Source organism: Triticum aestivum, chromosome 7D (assembly GCF_018294505.1).
Source record: "Triticum aestivum cultivar Chinese Spring chromosome 7D, IWGSC CS RefSeq v2.1, whole genome shotgun sequence".
Lineage (NCBI taxonomy): Eukaryota > Viridiplantae > Streptophyta > Magnoliopsida > Poales > Poaceae > Triticum > Triticum aestivum.
In genome coordinates, this window is record NC_057814.1 from 428,766,118 (window position 1) to 428,782,608 (window position 16,491).

Below are 16,491 nucleotides of genomic sequence, written 5' to 3' on the forward strand. Positions count from 1 at the left end.
TGGTGGTCATTCAGTTCGTTCGTAATTTGGATCCTGACCATTCATTGCCACTCATTTTCTCATTACCCTAGCCTCTCTCTCCCTCCTCCTTGTCTTAGTGTGGATCTACTCCTCAGTTTCTTTTCTCCACCCCATGTGTTAGGGACAACACTTCGTCCTTGTGGTCTGGTTTGTAAGCGAGAGAGGGGTTGTGGTGCTTTTGTTCGTGGGTTAGGCTCTTGAGTAGGGGTATTCCTTGAGCTTCACGTGCCGTGCCCCTCTCCACTCAGGGCTTATTCGGTTTGAGGATTTCTATAGGGTAAACGTAGGAACAAGGATTCCATAGGAAAAATTCCTATAGATTGCATTCGGTTTGTAGGAAACGCGTACGGGAATTTCATAGGAATACTATTCATTTCCTATGTTTTTGGAGAAATCTACACATCCACTCAAAGCTCATTTTGTGCGTAGGAACGAGACAAGACATTTTCTTAGGATGGCAAGTGCCATCCTATCAAATTCCTATACTACTCTTAATTCCTACGTTTTGATTTCCTCCAAACTGAACGAGGCCTCAGCTCGTATGCATCTAGTGATCGGTCGTTCGTGTCGGGCATGAGAGCCACAATTCCTCCCCTAGTGGAGAATTGTGTTACTGTAATAGCGAATGTATCTATGAAATGCAGTTTCAAGGTCAAAATTGAAAGGCACCACTAACAAAAGAATCAAAAGGGATTTGGCGTCTATAGGCGACTGAGAGGGGTTTTCATAAAGAGAAGCTTTCGTGCGGTACACCTATTTTTCTATAGAAGTGAATGAGCCCTTAGTTGGCTAATCTGATCAATCGGTAGGAACCGAACTCCTAGAGGGTGAAATAAGAATCTCAAGTTGATACTATGCAGGGATTTGTCCACAACAGGTACTTCACATGCCTTAGAATTAGATTTGAATGAGAATGACTGAAATGAGTAGACATTACTAGGAAGGTTAGCTCGCTGTCAAACTCCATATCGTTTTAACTGAAGTTTTACCATAACAAACATTCCTATTTTCATTGCAAAGTGGTATAGAGAATTTATCCAATATGGATGGAATCATGAATAATCATTGGTTTGATTTTTTTCGTATAAACCTGCCTGGCTGTGAGACCGACTGGTCGAACAGAGACGAAAGTGGTCATAGTGATCCGAGGGTCCCGTATGGAAGGGCTCTCGCTCAACGTATAAAAGGTATGCCGAGGATAACAGGTTGATGACTCCCAAGAGCTATTATCGACGGAGTCGTCTGGCACCTCGATGTCGAATCATCACATCTTGAGGTTGAAGAAGGTCCTAAGGGTCCGGTTGTTCACTCATGAAAGTGGTACGTGAGTTGGGTTTAGAACGTCATGAGACAGTTCCGTTCCTACCTGTCGTTGGTGTTAAAGGGAGAACTGTGAGGAGCCAACCTTAGTACGAGAGGATTGGGTTGGGTTAACCTATGGTGTACCAGTTGTTATGACTTACTTGAGTAAATTCTTTCCTTTCTATGCGAAAGCAAGGTCTCTTTCTTGACTTCACTTGAATGCCATTTGCTAAGATATCTTCTTTTCTCTTATTCCGGCGAAAGCACATTTCATTATTTTACGGAAGCAAGACGAAATGTCATTTCGCCAATATGGGGAATAGTAGTGAAAGCAATCAATCGGAGAAGCCCCCCTAGTATTGAGAATTTAAAAATGGATTCAATCCCCAGATGTGTGTGTGTGTGTGTGTGTGTGCTCGCGCTTTCCACGGATGTGATCTCGATTTCTTCTTAAGGTGACTGGCAGAGCCTCTCTTCTTATCCGCTCCTGCGACCTGCCTCTCATCTTCTCCTTCTCACCTTCCCTTCCACCACCACCTCCAAACCCATTCTCCATCGTCTTGTCCACCCTACTTGTTGTGCTTCTTCCGTTCCATGACCAAGCTTCCCTACTCTTCTAGCCAAACCCTATCACCATGCCCGATCCAAACTTCCTCGTCGGCCTTAGAAATGGGATTTTTTTTAAAGAAATTACAAGAAAACAGGAAAGCCGTAAAAGTAAAAAAATAAAAACAGAAAAGAAAAAACCGTGAAGGAAAGAAGTAAACAGAAAAGAAAAACTGGCAAAATCGGAACAGAAACCAGAAAACAGCGAACAGCCACGCAAAAGCAGAAAATGGGCCTGGCCCAGTAGCAGCGGCGTAGCGTCCTTAACTGGGCGCCCCTCCCAGCCCGCCGTGGCATTACCCTCTTCTCCCCTCCTCCCGATTCCTAAACCTTCCGCCGCCGCAGCCGCCTTGCGCTTGGTTGCGCCGCTGTAGCCGCCCATCGAGCACGCATCCCAGCCACCACCGACGTCATGGGCGGAACGAAGCCCAACCCGAAGGCGAGAACCAATAGCCTGGCCGCCAGGGGATCACGCGGCACCGGGAGGGGCCGTGGCAGGGGCAGGGGCAGGGGCGGGGCGGGGAGGCCCGGGGAGAAGCGCAGCCACGGTCCCCATCTTCCCAACAAGCTGCGCCGGGAGCTCGAGTCGCTGGGACCTGCCCGCGACCGGGGCTCCGACGACGACGACGACGACGAGGATGACGTGGTGGGCGAGGACGTGTACGAGTACGAGGAGGGGGTGCCCGAGGAGGAGGCGCGCAAGAACGACCGCTACGACGCCGTCGCCAAGTACGAGTACGACTTCGACAGCGACGGCTCCAACGCGGTACGTGCCAATTCTCCCCTGTGCGCGTGATTTTAGCTTCTGATTTAGCGGTAAAGATGCAACTTTGCGGGTCTTCGACTCTTGGTGTGCATTGTAGAAGAAAATGGCGAGGTGGTTTCTACCAGTAAAGAGATCTCGGTGTTAAACTACATGCATATTTGGAAGCAAAGCTATAGTAAACATTTGTGCTTATATTTTAGGACGAGGATGTGCCTTCGGATGAAGGCGAGGATATGGAAGAAGATGATGACGGAGATGTGGACGAGGAGAAGCAGATAAGAATACTCCAGGAAACGACAGGAATGCCTAGAGAAGCCTTCGATGGTAATACATTTGGGACATATTAGTTAGATAGTTAAATACTCCTAGGAGATTGCTATACCTAACATGGAACAAAATTGGGTCACTTATGCTGAATTTCTCTGTGTTTCGTAACAGTTGCTAGCCCCTACACATTATTGTAGGGTTTTTAACAAAAGATGTTGAACTAAAAAATGCCATGCATGAAAGTTTGGTCCTTGTCATGACATTCTAAAGATTATGATAAAGATTTAACCCATTTGTGTCATTCTTAAATAGGCAATAGGAAGAAGAAGGAGAAGAAACAGGCACAGGAGCTGCTTTTGCAGCCTGGAGATGGTCCGGTAACAATTCATGATCTCTTGGATAATATCCAGGATAAGCCTGGGTATAGCAAGATACGTAAGATGGTCCAGCAGCAGGAGAAAAAGCCAATGGTCGTGCAGCCCCCACTTCCAAAAGGGCAGAGGGACAAGATGGACCGTAGTGTGGCATACGTCCTATCCAAGAAGGAAATCGGCAAGTGGGAGCGGATAGTGAAGGACAACCGGGAAGCTGCCACGCTTCGCTTTGAAAATGATTTGAACTTAGGTGTCGATACTGTTGGGGCAATTGCTAGCAAATTTGAACCAAGGTCATCATTTGAGAAGCAGATGGCTGGTGTGTTTAACAACACAGAAATTATGGAAGCACACAAGAATGATGGTGCTAAAATCTTGGAACTTAACAAGGTATGTCGCTTTATCTCACTTCACTAGACCAGTTAGGTACTTTATGAGTGTTAATGCTTATTGGTTTGCTGACTGGGCATATTTAGTGATAATATGTAATTTTCAAGCTTCAGAGTTCAGAGGTTCCTATGCTAATAGGTTCATGAATTTGTGTAGATGGAGGTGGAGGATGTGAGAGAGCGTCAAAATCGTCTTGCTAAAATGCGCAGCCTTCTGTTTCGTCATGAAATGAAAGCAAAACGTGTGAAGAAGATTAAGTCCAGGACTTACCACCGGTTGATGAAGAAGGACAAACTGAAGGCAGCAGACTTGGAGGCAGATCCTGAAGCTGCAAAAGACTCTGCTAAGAAACTAGAATTTAAGCGTGCGGAGGTAATTCATAGTTTATTTTGACAATTCCCTTGTATATCTCCCTGTTAACTTTGCTAATCTATCTATCAGGAAAGGATGACACTGAAGCACAAGAATAATTCGAAATGGGCAAAGCGAATCTTGAAGCGTGGCTTGTCTGTTCAAGACGATGGCACTCGAGATGCTATTACAGCACAACTCCAACAGCATGCTCTTCTTACTAGAAAAATGAATTCCATAAAAGATGGATCTAGTGGTAGTGATGAAAGTTCTGATGACGACAATGATGATGAAGACGAAGATGAAAGCAAATTAGAAGCAAAGCTTCTGAACAGAGGGAAAGAAAAGATTCGTAAAGTGATTGTAGAAGATAATGAGATTCCAAAGTCTGGAGTTTTTTCATTGCCTTTCATGGTGCGCTTTCAGTTTTACATCGTGTTCCTGTTTGTGCATATGTTTACTAAATATAATTTTGCTTGCGTTGCTGCTGTTGCATCACAACCCATCATCATAATTATTTTCTTATCTGCAGGAGCGTGCTATGAAAAAGCGTGCAGATGCAACTTATGAGGAAACACGGCTAGATTATGAAGAATTGGAGGAATCCTTAAGGAAATTGGAGGATGACAACACCGAGGAGAATGTAGATTCAATGAAGGTGACAGGGAAAAGAACTTTTGGGCCTGTGAAAAGGGCACATGAAGAGGCAAACAAGAGGCCAAAATTAGGTGATGCTGACAAGAACAGTGACAGTGAGTATGACTCTGACTCTGGTCAACATTTCGACAGCAATGAAGTAAATAAGAAGGCAGAATATGCAAATAACAAGGCAGATGATGTCCAACTTGGGACTGCACTGCTCGACAACGAACAACAGAATGATCTATACGTTGTAAGATGTTCTAACCTTTACACTTTTGCAGTATCATATGATTTTTATCATAGAAATCTTATTTATAATCCCATGTAGAGCTTTGATGGTACTAGAAAAAGCCAAGGCCCAAAGACAGACATTGAAGTTCGAATGTTAGCCGATAATTCGTGGAAGAAGGTACTTGTACTGGCACCTTGTGTTGAAAGCTCTTTGATTCCTTGCCATATTTCTCTTCCATATCTGTAACTTTTGTTACTGACCAGGTGAAAAATAGCAAAACAAATGGTGGTAACAATATTAAAGAGAGTGGCAATAAATCCAAAGTGCAGATCCCTTCTGTGGATTCAAACCCTAAGGTTTGCCTTCAGCATGACGTTGGTTCCTACTTTCTAATCAAGTTGATTACTGTTACTCATTGCTTTTTTGGGGGGGTAGCAGCCTCAAAATTCTGATTCAGATTCTGAGGAAGAGATGGTTGACGGTTTCTTGACTGTCTCTGATGAAAAGGAAACTTATGAACTTCCATCGCAAGCTGATCTTATACGTCAAGCCTTTGCTGGTGATGATGTTGAAGCTGAGTTTGAGGATGAGAAATTTAAAGCTTTAAATGAAGAGAATCCTGAACCTGAAGAACCTGCACTTGTTCCTGGTTGGGGGCAGTGGACTCATGTACAACAGAAAAGAGGACTTCCTTCATGGATGGTGAAAGAACATGAAGATGCCAAAAGGAAGAGGGAAGAAACCTTAAAGAGTAGGAAGGATGCAAAGCTAAAACACGTTATTATTTCTGAACATGTTGACAAGAAGGTAAAATATGTGCCTTTTTATATATCATATTTGTTTCTGGGATGTTACTTGACCATGAACTGTTGCTATTAAGCAATAATTTGGAGTACTATGCTGTTTGCAGGCTGAAAAACTTTTAGCAGCGAATCTTCCTTTCCCGTACACCTCAAATGATGTGTATGAAAATAGCATGCGTATGCCTCTTGGACCTGATTTCAACCCAGCAATATCACTGTCTGCTCTTAACCGACCTGCGGTGAGTACATCTAAATCTAGCTGATGCATGAAGCTTTTAAGCATTTAAGATTATTAATGGTTGTGTGGAGTGATCCAAAGCTGCACTTTGGAAGTTACAACTATTCATCCTACTGCGTGTACAGTGAAAGTTTATTTCTTGTGCATATGCAACCAAGGTGTTTGTTTATAATGCTTGTTTAGGATTTTCATTTTGTTTATTGAAAACATTCTGGATAGAGAATGCTATGTACTCCCTCCGTTCCTAAATATAAGTCTTTTTAGAGATTCCAATATGAACTACATACGGAGCAAAATAAGTGAATCTACACGCTAAAATATGTCTACATACATCCGTATGTAGTCCATATTGAAATCTCTAAAAAGACACATATTTAGGAATGGAGGGAGTACATATATTTGACGATTAATCTCTCTTGACGATAAGACTTCTTTTCTGTGAATAGTAAACCATATTTGATGATAATGTTTTTCTTGATTATAATACTTCTCTTACCAGAATAGTAAAACACTCTGACTTGGAAATCTTGTACAGCGTCTTAAGTCCCCAGGCTCTAATTTTGTACTTAGCTATGTTTCACTATAATTGTCGACAACCCACCAGACACGCAGACTGAGAAAGCACCAATTCTAAGAAATGACCATTCATACCCCTATTAGATGACATACTAGCTGCATCCACTTATCCTCTCCTGAAGCATTTGTTACGGGTATGGATCTGTCATGAACTAGGGTTCGTGAGGTTAAATAGCACCAGAAGGATGGCCGGGCAGTATGGCCGATCTATGAGGGGGGTTGACTTGGGGATTTGAGGACGAAGTAGACGGGAGATATCAAACTATTCTTGCTTGATGAGAATAGAGCTGGTCTCCTGGCCCTAACAAATGAACTATATAGATCTCATCTCTAAGTGATATTTTGAGAAAATTGTCTTAAGCTCAAGCTAAGGGGTATCTTATTTCTAATTAATCAAATAAATTATTTTAAGTTAGATAACAGATAACAAATGAATCTAGGGCCAGGTTGGGCCTGGCATAGTGGCATGTGGGTTATCGCCACAAAAGTGGAAACTTCACAAACAACTATACCCTTGATTCCCTTGATACAGTTATTTGAAATAAGAATCTGAGGCTGTGGACAATTTTCTTGAAGCAATAATGACCAATACATTTAACTTTTTGTCAACCCCTTGTGCGGCAGCAGTTGATTAAGACATGCTTCTATGGTTCTAATTCCTGTTTTCTGTCCTACCTTTCAGATTGTGAAGAAGCCTGGTGTTGTTATTAAGCCAATACAGTACGGGGAGATTGATCCGCATGAGAAGCCTGATGAGCTCAAGCGGGTCATTCAGAGAGTAAAACCGAACCCGAACATAAAGAAGGCCTCTGCGAAACAAGCGAAGAGGACAGCTTCACATCGGAGGAACTGATGAGACAGTAGTCAATACATACCCAGTTGGTGAGAGATGCGCATAACAGAATGCGGACCTGGGTTTTCTTGCCATGGCTATTTCCAAACACTTGAGAAGTATACAAAGATTCTTCTCATGCAGTCAAACGACAGCTTTGGTTTTGCTATTGGAAGCGGGGTTTTTGGGGTGCCATTGTTCACACACCTGTGCTGTATTGTGATTTGAAATTTTGCAGCTGGTTCCTGCACCAGGGCCGAAATATGTTTGTACACGGAAAGTCGCAAGTTAGTGTAGTGTTTTTTTTCTACGTGGTATCTATATGTAGCACAAAATTAAAGAGCACCGGTTGCTTCTCGTCTCGTCTGCTCCTAGATTCAACAAGTCTTCCGTGGTAGGTATTCTCAAATCTTAAAAGTTTGAATACCGATATTTTCTACCTTTAATTTATCAATTCTGAGCTATTCATGTATAAACTTCAAATTAGAGAAATCAAAGTCTCACATTTGTTAAATTGGCTTCAATGTGGTTCATCAAACCTAGTCTTATGTTCGGTCCGAAACACTTTTAGGCCTCAACGCGGCAACCCATTTAGGCCAGATTGGACGTACGTTAGCCACCGCCTAGTGTCGTGTTTTGAAGAGCCTATTGTGGATACCAAAGCCGCCCGACGTACCCCCTAAACCTTATGCTTAAGCACTTCTCTCCCCTCCTAAAGACGTTCTCACCACACCGCTTTTGACCGTCTCCCTGCATGGGAAAGAAGAAGATCGTCTCCCTGCATGGGAAAGAAGAAGATGCTGAAGGAGGCTTGAATCCGATGATGTGGGTACCCCTCCAGCGTGTTGCCACCTCGCCAGGTAGCTCGGGCTCGTGGCGAGACACATCATCGCCACATTCCATCCTGACTAATGTGCCTCGCCGGCGCATGACGTCGTGCCCGTCTTCCTCCATCATGAAGTGGGAGCCCTCCTCCGACCTCCGATGACATCGATTGGGAGGCAGCGGTGACGAGGTCATCAACCGCCCACCACACTGCTATCGACCACCTCCCCGCATGGGAAAGAAGAAGACGTTGGAGAAGGCCTTGTGAAGCCAATGATGTTGTACCTCAAGCGGGCACCTCTCCAACGTGTCGGCACAATGACGAATTTGGTAGCAAAGGCAACTCGGGCTTGCGGCAAGACAAATCGTCGGCGCATCCCGCTTCGAGTAATGTGCCTCGCTGGCACATGACGTCAAGCCTTTCTTCATCGTGATGTAGGAGCCCGCCTCTGACGACGATGACGTCAATTGGGATGTGGCGGCGAGGTCATCGGGCGAGGAGGCGCCGCTGCCCCGGTCGCCTCGGACATCAAAGGAGGAGGAGCAGCTTTTGCTGGTGGTCGGGCTTGTCACGTCCCTCCTCGATGAGCCGGTGCAACCGCAACCATCCTCGCCACAACTGGGGCATCCAGATCGAACGTCGCGTGAAGAAGGAGCAGTCGCCCCCACTGCGCCGCCAGCCCGACACCTAGTGGCACCTGGCCGCCGTCAAGCAGAAGCAGCGGCCCTTCCCATCATGTCGCCGCCACACCTGCACACCCTCCTCGTGTACTACCTCAAAGGCAGCGGGTTACACGACGCGACCTCCTCTTCGTCTAGGGGCTAGAAAGCCCTCATCGAGGCGGAGCTGAGCCGACAGCGCCACTCAGCCTAGTTTGCCAAGACCTAGGTGGTGGTGGCATGTGTCCTCGCCGACGAGGTGCTCGCGGCGACGTGGGCCTTGGACCGGTCCTAGATCAGCAAGGACCTCCTCTACCTCGACGTCGTCAAGTCTGAGCAGGTGATACGTCTCTAATGTATCTATAATTTTTTTATTGTTCCATGTTGTTATATTATCAAATTTGGATGTTTTTTATACATTTACTAGCAACTTTATATCATTTTGTCCAGTCAAAAAAAACTTTATATCATTTTCTGGGACTAACCTATTGACATAGTGCCCAGTGCCAGTTGCTGTTTTTGCTTGCTTTTTTACTTTACAAAATATCAATACGAAACGAAGTCCAAATGCCACGAAACTTTGTGGAGATTTTTTTATGGCAGGAAGACACCTAGGAAGCTTCTAGAGGGCACGAGGGGACACTCATGGGGCCCACTAGGCACCAGGACGTGCCAGGGGCCTCAGGCGCGCCCTGGTGGGTAGTGGGGCCTGTTGGGGAACGTAGCAATAATTCAAAATTTTCCTACATGTCACCAAGATCAATCTAGGAGATGCTAGCAACGAGAGAGAGGGAGTGCATCTTCATACCCTTGAAGATCGCTAAGCGGAAGCGTTACAAGAACGTGGTTGATGGAGTCGTACTCGCGGCGATTCAAATCGCGGAAGATCCGATCTAGCGCCGAACGGACGGCGCCTCCGCGTTCAACACACATACAGCCCGGGGACGTCTCCTCCTTCTTGATCCAGCAAGGGGAGAGGAGAAGTTGAGGGAGAACTCCAGCAGCACGACGACGTGGTGGCGATGGAGCTCGTGGTTCTCCGGCAGAGCTTCGCTAAGCACTACGGAGGAGGAGGAGGAGTTGGAGGAGGAGAGGGCTGCGCCAGGCCAGGGGTGCGGCTGCCCTCTCTCTCCCTCACTATGTATAGGGGAAGGGGGTGGAGGAGGCGCCCTAGGGTTCCCTAGGGGAGGGGCGGCGGCCACAGGGGAAACCCTAGATGGGTTTGGGCGCCCCCACCCCTGGGAAACTTGCCCCCCAAGCCGGGAGGGGTGGCTGCCCTAGGGGAGGCGCCCCCACCTGTCCACGTTACGTGAGAGGGGTTGGGAGGGGCGCACAGCCCCTTAGTGGGCTGGTGTGCCCCCTTCCCTTGGCCCATAAGGCCCCCCAACGCTTGGCGGGGCCTCCGAAACACCTTTCGGTCACGCTGGTCGTCACCCGGTACTCCCAGAATAATTCCGGACTCCAATACCCTTCGTCCAATATATCGATCTTCACCTCCGGACCACTCCGGAGTTCCTCGTCACGTCCGGGATCTCATCCGGGACTCCGAACAACCTTCGGTAACCACATACTATTTCCCATAACATCTCTAGCGTCACCGAACCTTAAGTGTGTAGACCCTACGGGTTCGGAAACCATGCAGACATGACCGAGACACCTCTCCGGCCAATAACCAATGGCGGGATCTGGATACCCATATTGGCTCCCACATGTTCCACGATGATCTCATCGGATGAACCACGATGTCGGGGATTCAATCAATCCCGTATACAATTCCCTTTGTCTATCGGTATGTTACTTGCCCGAGACTCGATCGTCGGTATCCCAATACCTTGTTCAATCTCCTTACCGGCAAGTCTCTTTACTCGTTCCGTAACGCATGATCCCGTGGCTAACTCATTAGTCACATTGAGCTCATTATGATGATGCATTACCGAGTGGGCCCAGAGATACCTCTCCGTCATACGGAGTGACAAATCCCAGTCTCGATTCGTGCCAACCCAACAGACACTTTCGGAGATACCCGTAGTGTGCCTTTATAGCCACCCAGTTACGTTGTGACGTTTGGCACACCCAAAGCATTCCTACGGCATCCGGGAGTTGCACAATCTCATGGTCTAAGGAAATGATACTTGACATTAGAAAAGCTTTAGCAAACGAACTACACGATCTTGTGCTATGCTTAGGGTTGGGTCTTGTCCATCACATCATTCTCCTAATGATGTGATCCCGTTATCAATGACATCCAATGTCCATGGTCAGGAAACCATAACCATCTATTGATCAACGAGCTAGTCAACTAGAGGCTCACTAGGGACATGTTGTGGTCTATGTATTCACACATGTATTACGGTTTCAGGTTAATACAATTATAGCATGAACAATAGACAATTATCATGAACAAGGAAATATAATAATAACCATTTTATTATTGCCTCTAGGGCATATTTCCAACAGTCTCCCACTTGCACTAGAGTCAATAATCTAGTTCACATTGCCATGTGATTAACACTCATAGTTCACATCGCCATGTGACTAACACCCAAAGAGTTTACTAGAGTCAATAATATAGTTCACATCACATGTGATTAAGACTCAATGAGTTCTGGGGATTGATCATGTTATGCTTGTGAGAGAGGTTTTAGTCAACGGTTCTGCAACATTCAGATCCGTATGTACTTCGCAAATCTCTATGTCCTATCATAGATGCTGCTTCCACACTCCACTGGGAGCTATCCCAAATGGTTGCTCCACTATACGTATCTGGTTTGCTACTCAGAGTCATCCGGATAGGTGTCAAAGTTTGCATTGACGTAACCCTTTACGACGAACTCTTTTACCACCTCCATAATCGAGAAAATTTCCTTAGTCCACTAGTTACTAAGGATAACCTTGACCGCTATCCTATGATCCATTCCTGGATCACTCTTGTACCCCTTGACTGACTCATGGCAAGGCACACTTCAGGTGCGGTACACATCATAGCATACTGTAGAGCTACGTCTAAAGCATAGGGGACGACCTTCGTCCTTTCTCTCTTCTCTGCCATGGTCAGGTATTGAGTCTTACTCAATACTCACACCTTATAACACAGCCAAGAAATCCTTCTTTGTCGATCTATTTTGAACTCCTTCAAAATCTTGTCACGGTATGTATTCATTTGAAAGTACTATTAAGCGCCTTGATCTATCCTTATAGATCTTGATGCTCAATGTTCAAGTAGCTTAATACAGGTTTTCCATTGAAAAACACTTTTCAAACAACCCTATATGCTTTCCAGAAATTCTACATCATTTCCGATCAACAATATGTCAACAACATATACTCATCAGAAATTCTATAGTGCTCCCACTCACTTCTTTGGAAATACAAGTTTCTCATAAACTTTGTATAAACCCAAAATCTTTGATCATCTCATCAAAGCGCATATTCCAACTCCGAGATGCTTACTCCAGTCCTTAGAAGGATCGCTGGAGCTTTGCATACTTGTTAGCATCTTTCAGGATTGACAAAAACTTCTGGTTGTATCACATACAACCTTTCCTCAAGAAAATCTTCGAGGAAACAATGTTTTGACATCCTATCTCCAAGATTTCATAAATGATGCAGTAACTGCTAATATAATTCCAACAGACTCTTAGCATCGCTACGAGTGAGAAAGTCTCATCGTAGTCAACTCCTTGAACTTGTCAGAAAACATCTTAACGACAAGTCGAGCTTTCTTAATGGTGATACTTACCATCATTGTCCGTTTTCCCTTTTAAAATCCATCTGTACCCAACAGCCTTACGACCATCAAGTAGTTCTTCCAAAGTCTATACTTTGTTTTCATACATGTATCCTCTCGGATTTTATGGCCTCGAGCCATTCGTCGGAATCCGGGCCCACCATCGCTTCTCCATAGTTCGTAGGTTCATTTTTGTCTACCAACATGACTTCCAAGACATGATTACCGTACCACTATGACGTAGTACGCATCCTTGTCAACCTACGAGGTTTGGTAGTGACTTGATCTGAAGTTTCATGATCACTATCATCAACTTCCACTTCAATTGGTGTAGGCTCCATAGGAACAACTTCCTGTGCCCTGCTGCACACTAGTTGAAGTGACGGTTCAATAACCTCATCAAGTCTCCACCATCCTCCCACTCAATTCTTTCGAGAGAAACTTTTCCTCGAGAAAGGACATGTTTCTAGAAAACGATCACTTTTGCTTCCGGATCTGAAATAGGAGCTATACCCAACTGTTTTGGGTATTCTATGAAGATGCATTTATCCGTTTTGGGTTCGAGCTTATCAGCCTAAAACTTTTTCACATAAGCGTCGCAGCCCCAAACTTTTAAGAAACGACAACTTAGCTTTCTCTAAACCATAGTTCATACGGTGTCGTCTCAACGGAATTGCGTGGTGCCCTATTTAAAGTGAATGCGGTTGTCTCTAATGCCTAACCCGTAAACGATAGTGGTAATTCGATAAGAGACATCATGGTATGCACAATATCCAATAGGGTGCAGTTATGATGTGCGGACACACCATCACACTATGGTGTTCCAGGCGGTATTAGTTGTGAAACAATTTCCACAATGTTTTAATTGTGTGCCAAACTCGTAACTCAGATATTCATCTCTATGATCATATCATAGACATTTTATCCTCTTGTCACGATGATCTTCTACTTCACTCTGAAATTACTTGAACCTTTCAATAATTCAGAATTGTGTTTCATCAAGTAAATATACTCAACATCTACTCAAATCATTTATGAAGTAAGAACATAACGATATCCACTGCATGCCTCAACACTCATTGGACTGCACACATCAAAATGTATTACTTCCAACAAGTTGCTTTCTTGTTTCATCTCACTGAAAACGAGGCCTTTCAGTCATCTTGCCTATGTGGTACGATTTGCATGTCTCAAGTGATTCAAAATCAAGTGAGTCCAAACGATCCATCTACATGGAGTTTCTTCATGCGTATATACCAATAGACATGGTTCGCATGTCTCAAACTTTTCAAAAACGAGTGAGTCCAAATATCCATCAACATGGAGCTTCTTCATGCGTTTTTATACCAATATGACTCAAATGGCAGTGCCACAAGTAGGTGGTACTATCATTACTATCTTATATCTTTTGGCATGAACATGTGTATCACTACGGTCGAGATTCAATAAACCATTCATTTTAGGTGCAAGACCATTGAAGGTATTATTCAAATAAACAGAGTAACCATTATTCTCCTTAAATGAATAACCGTATTGCGATAAACATAATCCAATCATGTCTATGCTCAACGAAAACACCAAATAACAATTATTTAGGTTTAGCACCAATCCCGATGATAGAGGGAGCGTACGATGTTTGATCACATCAACCTTGGAAACACTTCCAACACATATCGTCATCTCACCTTTGGCTAGTCTCCGTATTCCGTAGCCTTTTATTTCGAGTTACTAACACTTAGCAACCGAACCGGTATCTAATACCCTGGTGCTACTAGGAGTACTAGTAAAGTACACATTAATATAATGTATATCCAATATACTTCTGTCGGCCTTGCCAGCCTTCTCATCTATGAAGTATCTAGGGTAGTTCTGCTTCAGTGACCGTTCCCCTCATTTCAGAAGCACTTAGTCTCGGGTTTGGGTTCAACCTTGGGTTTCTTCACTAGAGCAGCAACTGATTTGCCGTTTCATGAAGTATCCCTTCTTGCCCTTGCCCTTCTTGAAATTAGTGGTTTTACTAACCATCAACAATTGATGCTCCTACTTGATTTCTACTTTCGCGGTGTCAAACATCGCGAATAGCTCAAGGATCATCATATCTATCCCTGATATGTTATAGTTCATCACAAAGCTCTAGTAGCTTGGTGGCAGTGACTTTGGAGAACCATCACTATCTCATCTGGAAGATTAACTCCCACTCGATTCAAGCGATTGTAGTACTCAGACAATCTGATCACATGCTCAACGATTGAGCTTTTCTCCCTTAGTTTGCAGGCTCAAGAAACTTGTCAGAGGTCTCATACCTCTTGACGTGGGCACTAGTCTGAAATCCCAATTTCAGTCTTTGGAACATCTCACATGTTCTGCGATGTTTCAAAAAACGTCTTCGGTGCCTCAATTCTAAACCGTTAGCATTACGCACTGAACTATCACATAGTCATCAAAACGTGTATGTCAGATGTTCGCAATATCCACAGACGACGCTCGAGGTTCAGCACACCGAGCGGTGCATTAAGGACATAAGCCTTCTGCGCAGCAATGAGGATAATCCTCAGTTTACGGACCCAGTCCGCATAATTGCTACTATCAACTTTCAACTAAATTTTCTCTAGGAACATATCTTAAACAGTAGAACTAAAGCGTAAGCTACGACATAATTTGCAAAGACCTTTTGACTATGTTCATGATAATTAAGTTCATCTAATTATTTAATGAACTCCCACTTAGATAGACATCCCTCTAGTCATCTAAGTGATACATGATCCGAGTCAACTAGGCCGTGTCCGATCATCACGTGAGACGGACTAGTCATCATCGTGAACATCTTCATGTTGATCGTATCTGCTATACGACTCATGTTCGACCTTTCGGTCTCTTGTGTTCCGAGGCCATGTCTGTACATGCTAGGCTCGTCAAGTCAACCTAAGTGTTTCGCATGTGTAAATCTGGTTTACACCCGTTGTATGCGAACGTTAGAACCTATCACACCCGATCATCACGTGGTGCTTCGAAACAACGATCCTTCGCAAGGTGCGCAGTTAGGGGGAACACATTCTTGAAATCTTAGAGAGGGATCATCTTATTTATGCTACCGTCGTTCTAAGCTAATAAGATGTAAACATGATAGACAACACATGCAAATCATAAAGTGGCATGATATGGCCAATATCATCTTGCGCCTTTTGATCCCCATCTTCGAGGCGTGGCATGATCACCTTCGTCACCGCATGACACCATGATCTCCATCATCGTGTCTTCATGAAGTTGTCTCGCCAACTATTACTTCTACTACTATGGCTAACGGTTAGCAATAAAGTAAAGTAATTACATGGCGTTTTCATTGACACGCAGGTCATACAATAAATTAAGACAAATCCTATGGCTCTTGCCGGTTGTCATACTCATCGACATGCAAGTCGTGATTCCTATTACAAGAACATGATCAATCTCATACATCACATATATCATTCATCACATCTTTTTGGCCATATCACATCACATAGCATACCCTGCAAAAACAAGTTAGACGTCCTCTAATTGTTGTTGCATGTTTTACGTGGCTGCTATGGGTTTCTAGCAAGAACGCTTCTTACCTACGCAAAAACCACAACGGTGATATGCCAATTGCTATTTACCCTTCATAAGGACCCTTTTCATCGAATCCGATCCAACTAAAGTGGGAGAGACAGACACCCGCTAGCCACCTTATGCATCAAGTGCATGTCAGTCGGTGGAACCTGTCTCACGTAAGTGTACGTGTAAGGTCGGTCCGGGCCGCTTCATCCCACAATGCCGCCGAATCAAGATAAGACTAGTAACGGCAAGCAAATTGAACAAATTATCGCCCACAACTACTTTGTGTTCTACTCGTGCATAGAA

The 16,491-nt window shown here is 44.4% G+C and overlaps 1 protein-coding gene across 1 annotated transcript; it reads left to right on the forward strand.

Annotated features, from left to right (window-relative positions):
- The first annotated feature begins 2,226 nt into the window (after positions 1-2,226).
- On the forward strand, positions 2,227-7,933 carry LOC123164685 (U3 small nucleolar RNA-associated protein 14). Its single transcript, XM_044582234.1, has 11 exons — positions 2,227-2,695; positions 2,896-3,019; positions 3,275-3,726; positions 3,883-4,098; positions 4,168-4,491; positions 4,610-4,969; positions 5,048-5,128; positions 5,215-5,307; positions 5,390-5,758; positions 5,862-5,993; positions 7,251-7,933. Exons 1-11 carry the CDS (start codon positions 2,342-2,344, stop codon positions 7,419-7,421), a joined length of 2,676 nt encoding a protein of 891 aa, XP_044438169.1. The 5' UTR covers positions 2,227-2,341; the 3' UTR covers positions 7,422-7,933.
- Positions 7,934-16,491: the final 8,558 nt, after the last annotated feature.

Bases quoted from the DNA above. Each gene is read 5' to 3' on its own strand.
- LOC123164685 (XM_044582234.1), top strand. From the start codon at position 2,342: ATGGGCGGAACGAAGCCCAACCCGAAGGCGAGAACCAATAGCCTGGCC. The intron at 4,492-4,609 runs GTGCGCTTTCAG...TCTTATCTGCAG, and splicing joins TTTTTTCATTGCCTTTCATG to GAGCGTGCTATGAAAAAGCG. The intron at 5,129-5,214 runs GTACTTGTACTG...GTTACTGACCAG, and splicing joins CCGATAATTCGTGGAAGAAG to GTGAAAAATAGCAAAACAAA.